At 42.7% G+C, this 10188-nt stretch overlaps 1 protein-coding gene across 1 annotated transcript in view; it reads right to left on the bottom strand.

The window, feature by feature from the left end:
- Positions 1 to 445: 445 nt before the first annotated feature.
- DACT2 (dishevelled binding antagonist of beta catenin 2) overlaps positions 446 to 10188 on the bottom strand; it is a 55239-nt gene continuing 45496 nt past the window's right edge. Inside the window, exons 4-6 of the mRNA XM_025194750.1 lie at positions 9784 to 9916; positions 6343 to 6630; positions 446 to 3110 (exon numbers count right to left, since the gene is read on the bottom strand). Of these exons, the coding sequence (XP_025050535.1) occupies positions 1324 to 3110; positions 6343 to 6630; positions 9784 to 9916 (2208 nt within the window). The 3' untranslated portion in view covers positions 446 to 1323. The remainder of the gene's footprint in view (positions 3111 to 6342; positions 6631 to 9783; positions 9917 to 10188) is intronic.

Here is a 10188-nt window from a genome sequence, read left to right as displayed (position 1 = left end):
ATTGGGCTTCTACTGGTACTTAAACTATCACTGCTGTCTGTGTGCTGCATGGTTGAGGGTATGAAGATGCATTCTAAAACTGGGGAAGTTTTTAGTTTATTTACCACTTAGGTTTATAAGCAACTGTTATAAGCATCAACCCTTGAAGAAAATACTTTGCTGAATCTTTTTTCTAAAACTGACTTATTCTACTAGTTAACTGGCATGTTCTGGGCATCTTGAGCTGAAGGCCCAAAGGACATTGTTAAGTGATAATGGTCAGCCATACTAGGATGACTCTTGACTGAAGAACAACTTATCCGGAAAACACACAAAAGCAATAGGAAACAATGGACTTCTCCTTTCTTCTGGTACTGCTGGCAGGCATCACACTTTAAGAACTTTTGAAGTTCAGTTCCACTCCTAACAATCCTGAAAGACAGCCAGACACAGATTGTTTTCAGGAGAACATTAAATAGTATTTATTGAGTCTGCAATGGCAAGGGGAAAACTGTTACACTCTCAGCCACAGCTATGGTACAGTGTTCTTTTTTGCCCATTCAGGAAACAGTCTATCTTAACGCATGAAAAAAATGGCAGACAGGTTTTTTAACATCATATTTATGCCTTCAATTTTGTATATAGCAAACTATCGTTAATGTCTTGTTCTTCTTCATCAGTACATTCCCCTCCCTTTTAAACTTGATACCTCTTAATGATTGAGGGTTGGCTGGGAATGATCTACCAAAGTGTGGAGGAAACCGAACCAAGTGCTCTGGTGGTGCTCAGTTAGAGGAGCAGAGTGACAGATGGGCATTTAATGGGGAGTGAATATGACTCAATGGAAGGGAGATACTTTCTTGTGAGTTGAGGTCTCATATTATGGAGAGAATCTCGCTGGAGGGAGGGAAGCTTCAGGGTCTTTATCTGGAGAATAGTGAGGCCTTCTTAGGAGGCCTGTGTCTCAGGCTGGGTCAATTCTCTGTATGCCCCTGGACTACAAGCCACCAAGAGGCGTCTCACAGAATCTTGTGGCAGAGCCTGTTCAAACATGTTAGCTCATATTAACATTTTGTTTTTAACACAGTGACCTCTGAAGTATTGTAGAAAAGACATTGCCCTATATACACAATAGTATTTACAGACTAAATGGCAAAAGAGGAAATTAGATACAGTGACATTTATATACAGGCATTAGCAAATGAAAAGGTCCCTTGTGTTGATTCAGGGTTGTTCACAGTTCGTTTAAGAAAATCCTTTTCTTTGAGCATCAGCCCTTTTGTTTTGCAAACGAGCCAGAGCCAGCTTGATGTCTCATTGGGAAATACAGATGTTTGCTCTCACTTAAACCATGGTCATAACCTTTAGAGAAGCAGGTTGGAATCTCCTAATCTTCTTCTTCAGTGCCTTTGAGGCTTTAATGCGGCAGATTTTGGGCATGGGGGGAAGAGGTTTGGAAGAGGTTTGGACAGCTGCAGATTGCCGGACAGATGTTTCAGGCCAGATCAACTCGCTGTCATCTCCATCGTCATAGTCAAGAGTGAAGCTACTACTATGGCTACTGCCATCTGAATCACTTTCACTGGACTCACTGTCCCCAAAGCGGTTGGCTGTGTAGTCACTAACCTCACCTTCACTGGTCTCTGCAATGGTGGAGTGAAAGAGGGAAGCACATTCAGCAGAGTACTCAGAGTGGTCTGACTCACTTTTGGCATACGTTTCATGGCGGTGAGGCTTTGAACGTGCCCTCACGCTCACAGCACGCAGGACCCCTGCTCTCCTTATGGGCTGTCTTGGGGGCCCAAAGCCAAAACCACTGGCAATATGGGCCTTCGCTGAGATCTCCACAGTGGACTGCCACTTGCGCTGTTTCTTCTTGATGGCTGTGTCTACATAAGTAGTTTCAAGAGAATAGAGGGCATTAGAAGATGCCCTGTAAAGGTCAGGCCTGGATGGCACAGGGGGCATTCTGAATTGCACAGGGAACAGGCTGGATTCTGAGCAAGATCTGCCTGTAACCTCCCCAGCATAGGTAGGTTTCCTAAGAAGGCCCTTTGCTCCATGCTGCCTCTGAGGCTGATGGCATTCAGCAGGGAACCTGGCAGCCAGGTGGACTGCCTTTGGCTTTTCTGTACAATAGCTCAGCTTCCCAGGCCTGGGCAGCTTCTCATTGTTCCTCCTCTTGATTTTCACAGACTTCATTTTGGAGTTGGCAAACCTCACTCTAACTCGATGGGATTCTGCAGGGACAAACTGGGCATGGACAAATTCACTCTGAGCTGGTAGCTCGTGACCTCTCACATTAGCCACTTTGAGGCTACTGCCCCTTCTGTTAGGCTTTCTGGGCAGGAGGGCTTTCATGTTGAAAGTGCCCAGCCTGTCATCCTCATGGCATGGCTGCGAGCTGGAAGAACTGTGCTCCAGGCTGCTCTCCCTCGTTTCTGTCAGAGGAGAACTCCTGGCAGTTGACTTGGCAGAGTAACAACTATTTACAGCTGATGGCTCTGTGTCAGGCATGGTGGATGCCTGCTCTGCATTCACACACTGCACAGTCTCCTGCTGCTTGGCACATTCCCCCTCAGGCACCTCTCTCTGCAGCTTCCCTTCAGCTTTGTTACTTTCCAGAGAGCTCAGTTGTTTTTCCAGCTGGCTGTTGCTGCTGTTAATTTTCACTCCGCCAGCACTGGGGGTTATAATGAGTCTCTGGTGCATTGGGGATGGCTCGCTCTTTGTTGAAACCCGCTCACTGGCAGCGGCCTGATTATTCCCTCTGCATCTTGTCAACTGGAGCAGTTTGTTGATGTAACCCCCTGGCCTGGTCTCAATGACTGGCCTAGTCCTAATCAAGCTGGGACCTGTCACAGCAGGTGTGGATTTACTGGGGGGAGCATGATTGTCTGTTTCCAGGGGCACCCCCACCAAGGAAAAAAGAGGGCTTTGTAAAGCCACAGCATGAAGGGGACTTGGGTAAGGGTAGACATCATTGCCGTTCCTGGAGACCAAGTCATTCTGGTATTTGGGGTCTACGTTGTGGAACTGATGTTCTCCTCCATGACAAACAGGAGGCATAGATTTGGGGTCTGTCGCTTTCTGAAATGCGGTGTCTGCTGATACAAGCCGTTCTAGGTCACCTGGAGGTTGGACAGAAATTAACAAAAGAGGTAAAAATCACAGGTCATGCCACTTTACCTTATATTTCAGGGGCATAGTTCAGAGGGAGATGCCTGTGGATGAGAAAGTATATAACACTTTCATTGGTATGCAAGTAATCATGACAAAAATGAGCTTCAGTCCTTTAAGAGGCCCACCCTCTTTTGTACAATCTCTTGCAGGCATCTTAAAAGCATGAGGAAAACATGCTTTACAGATCCCTCTATATAAGAGTGATAAATGCAGTTGGCCAGGCTGTGTTCTGTTACCCACCTTGTAAATCCTGTGTAATATGCCTTCAGTGTGGATTTACACTGCCATAATGGAAATCAGCATCTGATTCCCCTGATTTTAAATAACTGAACCTGTGCATTACAGATGGTTTATACTGTGATCGTTTAACATTTGTGCACATAAAAAAATTTGACCTTTAAAGATGCATGCTCTCACACACATAAAACCCAAACACATCCAAAAACTTAATTATTCTTATTTCATGGAGAAAGACGGGGGACAAAAACAAAATAGAGGATCTAACTACAACAAAATCTAAAACTGAGGTCATATAAAACAATCCAAGGACCTGTTAATCCTTCTTCCTCTGCACTAGCTGAAGACTCCCTCAGGGTTAGGTTTCTCAAAGTATCTGAGCAAACAAATTCCTGAAATTCCCAGCAGGCGAATGTCTTTGGAAATCTGTAGTCATCTACCAACTGATGTATAAGGGGCTTAAATAGAGCTAAAAGTAAAACGTCCCTTAACCTTGTAAGTGCTGGAAACTATGGCTGTATTCTTCTATACTGTGCTTCATTTAGGCACTACTGAACACTGGCACTTTAAGTACACTGGAAAGCCATTTAAGATCCATGTTGATTCAGAAACTTGCCATGTGAGGAAGCAAAGAAGATAGTTACCAGTTCTCTCCTCCAAATTTAATGGAATCTCTAGATTGGATCTTTCAGGTCACTGGGCAGCAAGGTTGCAGTGCCTTGTACCTTTCTGAAGAGAACTGGTTACTTGTCATTCAAGGCTCCTAGAGTCTTTAATTCTAATAGCCAACATTCAGGGATTTTGTTAAATGGGAGAAAGAATTGGATGTTATGTTGTACATGCGTGTTTTTTTCAAAAAGGCAATTTGAGGAATGGGCTAAACAATAATCTTTATTTGCCAGAGAAATAAAGGACAATGGGCTAAATCCTCAACTGTGTAAGAGACATCCCTTGAACTTGGGAGTTTCTGGGACCTAGTCCAGACCTCATCATACTTGGGAGTAACCTGTAGGCTGTTTGAAGTTAAACTTGGTTGCCCAAAGCCCCAAGGATTCTTAGTTGAATTTCTGTACAGTTTTTCACAGCTGCAAAGTAAAGGGTGGTCAGTCGATTTTCTTCTGGGACTGATACATTTTCATTTGTCTTACACAACAGCTTTAGGCCCTTCCTTTGCTTAATTTTAGACATATAGATGAATCCAGGATTTCTTTATATGAGGAAATATTCCTAACATTGTCTGAGCTGGAATGTGGGTAAGAATTTTAAAATCCAATGCTTTTGTCCCTTTTTAAATGAAGTGGAGAGAACAGATTAATTTGTTCCATGCTGTAGTCAGAAGACAGCAGTAGATACCAGAAGAACTGTTTCTATTGTATCCATCAGCACAAAATTAAAAGTCAGACAAAAAGATACTAGTGTCAAACCCTGCTAATAATGTCCTAAGTCTAAAGGATTCTCATTAGGAAAGTATTCTGTTTAAGATTACATCCTGACTGTTGAATTAATATGCATGCAAATGTCCCAGGTACAATACTGTACAACAGAATTTTCAGTTGAATACCTGCAGACAGCTTGACATTTTTAAGTGTCCCAAGAGATTTTTCTCATGGGACAGAAAGCGTCCTCAGAAACTGCAGAGCATTTCTGGAGCTTTTTTTTTTTTGCTTTGCTCTGTAAACACAAACAGGTAGAAAGTCAGCTGATCTAAAAGTATACCTACACTGTAAACTGCAGTGTGGTACAGGGAAAAATCTTAGCTGGTTTTAGAAGAGCTAGGTGTACTATAATAGAGTTCTGAAGGGGCTGATTTACCCTGTTGAGCAGCATTCTGCCAAAATCAGATGAGGGTTTCCTGTTGTAACTTCTGGGATCCTGGCAAAATAACCAAAGGGTAAAGCACTACCTGTGTAAAAGAATAAATGTGGGCCTGAAAAGCACAAGTGCTTGAGTTGAGAGGCTTTGATATAATTTTCCTCTTTACCCATCAATTTGCAAATGTTATATAATGTTACAACTGGGTAAACCAAAGATTTAGGAAGATTAATGGGTGTGCTCAAGGACACAGCCAGAGTCCAGATTTGAATGCACGATAAGCTCTCAGGTTCTTGCTGAATGAAATAGGTCATAGCACCATCCAGCCAAGGTCAAGTGACCTCTCTGTATAGATCACCCCCCACCTAGAAATAGTAAATTCTGAAAACAAACATGGGTTAGGTTGTCCACAGTATTTTGAATGTAGGTGGAGTGGTATTACCATCCTCATTTAAAATGCATTAAGAAAAGAAATACCATATTAAGTTAAACTATTCCTATATATTCCTTGATTTTTCTGAGCTCAGCAGTATACTCCCTAAACTCTACTCAAACAGATTAAGAAAAGACATATCATATTAAATGGCTTGCCCTTAAGGCACACTATTCTCTACAGAGGCAGAATTTCCTATTTAGATTCTGGTAATCTTATTCTGTGTGTGTGTGTGTGTGTGTGTGTGTGTGTGTGTAAAATCAGGAAGAACAATGTAACTTATATATATATCTAAGTTAGACTGCTCTTCCTGATTGCATTTTTGGCACCTTTTTTCCCAGGACCCATGCAAGAGATTTCCCCTACTAGTTGCAATATTGCTTATTTCACAAACCAGTAATCTTAGTAAAAAGTATTTACACAACTGTGTATAATAGCTTGGCCTTCATATGCTAGTTTTATTTTCCTTGTATATGTCATCCGCTCCTACCATTACATAAAATGTCTGAGTATGATATATCTGAGCATAGGTTAGTAAGTTGTTTGGAGTAGTGTTTTGTTTCCTTTGCTTTGTTTGCTTCTATGTTTAAAATGAAGCTACTTATTAATTGTATTTTTCATGCATTATCTTAGGGTGCTAAAAGTGAAACATGGGGCTCTGTCCTCTTAAGACAGCATCCAGCTCTGCAACAAGTTACCTGTGGAAACTGGCCTTGGTCTGGATCTGGTGGGAGTCCCAGAAATGACTGTGCTAGCCTTCATCCGACATCTGTTGCCGATACAGACTCCTTGCTGCTGGAACTTGGTGGTGTGTACCGTGGTTTCATCTGCAGACTTGGGTCGGTAATCAAACACACTGAGCCTTGTTTTAGGCTGCTGAGCACTGGGCAACAGACTGGTGTGGGACGAGGATATGGACTCACTGTACACAGATGTACAAGAGTTGGACAGTGAGCAGGAACCACCATCACTCAGGTCATAAAAGCCTGTAGAATTAAAATAAATAGGAAAATCTTTCTGATTTACCCTGATTTAACAGGCTGAATAGGAGAACAGTACAGTAAAATCAAGTCAGTCCTGAGGCTGCTGCAACCACTGGGGCATCTTAGAGGCACCCTCTTTTGCTCCGCCCTGTGTTTGGATATGGTTGTTGTAGATCTGCACCTCGACCCATCTAGTATGAGGTTAGTTGACTTGCTTTGTATTGCTGGTGATTCTTCAGGCAAAGTGACCTGATGAAGCCCATCTCCTTTCCAGGTAGAATGGCTGTTGGCTCACAGGGAGTTCATCCCCGCCCTTTGATAGGTCTTGTTTTTAGTCCTGCTGGGTGTCCACACACCCTCCTCACCCAGGCTAGCTCAGGTGCGGGGCACCAGTTTATTTGCCAACAACCCAACTATGGAATAGACTGTTCTGGTTTATATGTTATGAGATAGCAGACCAAGAGAGGCCTGGTGTGACAGGCAAGACAGTGCAGCAAATAAATTAAATCCCCTTTGCCACAGGAGTATATTTACAATTGTTTGGGTTTTGCATATTTCTGAGACACAATTCTCATAAATATGCTATAATTTAACCAGAGATTACTGGGATTGGTAGAGTTCACTCAGGCCTCAAACTAGCTTTACATGCAAACACATTTAACTCTATACCATTAGGATTACTTGCACGCTGAAAAGGACAATGAGAGATGATCTATTTTGAAAATATGGCCATATGTCCCAAAGTAGAAGCCTAGGTTTTCAGAAGGGACTAGTGATTGTGGAAAGCTCAAGTTTTGGGTGCCCACATCAGACATCTTCAAAATAGGTTGATTTTTAGGGACTGGGTGCTCAGTATTTCCTGAAAAACAGGTCCCTTTAAGGTGTCTTCAATTTAAAAATTGTAGGCACCCAAAAATCCCTGGGCAGTTTTGCAAGCATTTGCTAACTTTTGTATTAAAAAGAAGAAATTGAGATTGACCTGATGTCTCAACTGGTCACGTCTGATGATACTACAGGGGACACTGGGAGGCATGTTTCTCTTGAACGATGATCCCTAAAGTACTAGGGGTTGTGGTCAAAGCAAGGGTAGCATGATTAGCTCCCATGGATACATTGTTTGTGGCTTCACTCTTGACACACTAGGACATAGTACAGTACAGAACAGCATTATAGCTCAAGAGTAAGCATTCTTGGATAGATGGTTCAATTATTATCAGTGACTGTGTCCAGATGAGTGCGGCTGTGATTTATGTGGTGCCGCAGACTCATCTGTGGTGCCACATACTGCACATTCAGAGGTTCGGGCTGCAACGGAGCAGTGTTGGGGTGGGGATTGGGGAGGGCTGACTCTTGGATATCCAGGGGTTAAAAAAACCTGCGCAAAAAGCAGAGGGGCATGTGGGGGCAACATGTGCCCCTCAGAACCAGAGTCCGGCCAGCCAGAGCCATACTCCCATTGCCAGCCAGCCTCCAAGTGGCAGGATCACTGCTGTTGCAGCCCCAGGAGGCCTCTAGGACCCCAGGTAAGGCTACTCAGGCCAGCGCAGTGCTAGCCCCATCCTTCCCTACCCCACCTGGGGTAACCTGCCATGCACCAGAGGGTGTGTGGCACAGGCATTCCTTAGGGACAACTAGCAGCAGCACAAGGTATGCCACTGCTAGCTGTCCCTGGGGAACCAAATGTCTACGTTCGTGTGATGATGGTATCCTAGGATGATAGGCTGGATAAGAATATTATTGGCTCCAGCTTAAAACTTTAGGCCTTAGATCAGTGGATTGCAGACCTTTTTAGCCATGTATCCCTTTACCTGAAAAATATTGCTGCTCATATTCTCTATACCTGATGTGTCTCTGCACGTTCATTTCTCAGGAAGAGTACTGACACTGATGTCAATACATGGCAGTGCCATTACTCACTGTACATTGACCAATCAGAAGCTCCATTGCCATTATTAAAATTTAGGCACATACCCTTTGGCAAAGTGCCACATACCCCTCGCATGTGTACCACAGTTTGAAAACCACTGTCTTAGAGGACAAAGAAAAAACACAACTCCATGGCACCTATGTCAAATAGGCAGCAGTTTGACAGAGTCTGTGCGAAGGGATGATAGTAAAAGCAGCTATTTTCCTTTGCACTGTGTATATGCTTCCAGCCACACAACTCTTCAAATTAAGCATTCCAGAAAGCTGTCAACTTGTACAGTCAATATACACCACAAGTGCCATGTTGCCAAATTATGTATGAGAAAAGCAAAAATTGCACACCTAGGAAAAAGAGTCCTAATTGTGTCTGAAGAGGAAGTGAATGGCAGAGAAGTGTCTAACTTCTGCTCAGCTCTCACACAGCACTATAAAAAAGTATTAATTGCAAGGATTTTCAATAGATATGTAGAGATGAACGGGACGAGGTTGTTCTTATCTCATGAAAGTTTTCAACAAAATGCTTCTTTTATATCAGGGAAAAAACTAGAATTTTCCTGAAAGGGGAGAGACTCTCACTCAACCCAGCAATTGCAGTGCATACAGGGAATGAAGAGGACCAAGGTGCACATAATTGGTTTGCCTGAGTCTAATCAGGGACTTGAACCTCAGTCTCTCACACCCCAGGTATGTGGTCTACCCAGTGGCCAATCCAGACTCTGACTGACCACTTGACCTTTTTTTAATAACAATTATTCATTGGGCCAGAAAATGTAACTGCCTTATTTCAGTGTCTGTGGTACTCAAACTGGATTTTTGAGATGGCACTTCAAAGCCCTAGACTAAATTCTATAGACTAGGAATTTGAATCTTGATTTTCCACATCTCTGCTAAGTGTCTTAGGCAGCTAATGGTTATTCTTGAATGGATGAGGCTATTCATCTTCTTCCATCTAACTTTTTGAACAGAGTATTCATCTTTGTCAAAACAATAACCAGAGTCCAATGGAAAGCTGTGGTTTTGGTGATTTGGTATTTTCTGATGAAAAAATATCCTTGAAAAATCCCTGATCATCTTTCTGAGTACAAGCTAAAATATTCCAGTATTTTTCCACATCACACCAGCAATATCATGTTCACTTAGTTAATAAACCAAGTTTCTTTCAGCAGTTCACATTCATACAAGTTCCACTAGACCTACAGTCCTGAGAGCAAACGATCAAAAATATGTTACCTGAGCTGGGACGGCTGTCACTGTCCAGATATTCGCTGGAGGTCTTACTAACATCTAGCTTCAGTTCACTGATTTGCTGGTCCAGCTGATCCAGGTGACTTTTCAAGCCAACATCTTGTCTCCTTAAACGAGACTGTTCACAGGTTGTGGAAGGAGGAAATAAAGAAAAGTCATAATTAGGATCTCAGGGACACCAAATAAATTTCCCATCTGTTTTAGGCAAATTCTACACTCCTGCAGCTAAGCTGCCACTTAAAGCTTTGCTTTGTTAAGGACTACAAAAATTGGTTGCATGCAATTAGCCAAAATCTAGCAGAGGTGTTAAGCACAGTACTTAGCACAACCTAAGTATTCTGCCTGTCTAAACATTTTCCCTGTATTTTTGTGAAGAAGTTAGTTTTCTCT

Source organism: Alligator sinensis, unplaced genomic scaffold (genome assembly GCF_000455745.1).
Source record: "Alligator sinensis unplaced genomic scaffold, ASM45574v1 scaffold448_1, whole genome shotgun sequence".
In the NCBI taxonomy this organism is placed as follows: domain Eukaryota; kingdom Metazoa; phylum Chordata; order Crocodylia; family Alligatoridae; genus Alligator; species Alligator sinensis.
This window is presented reverse-complemented; position numbering and strand designations above follow the sequence as displayed.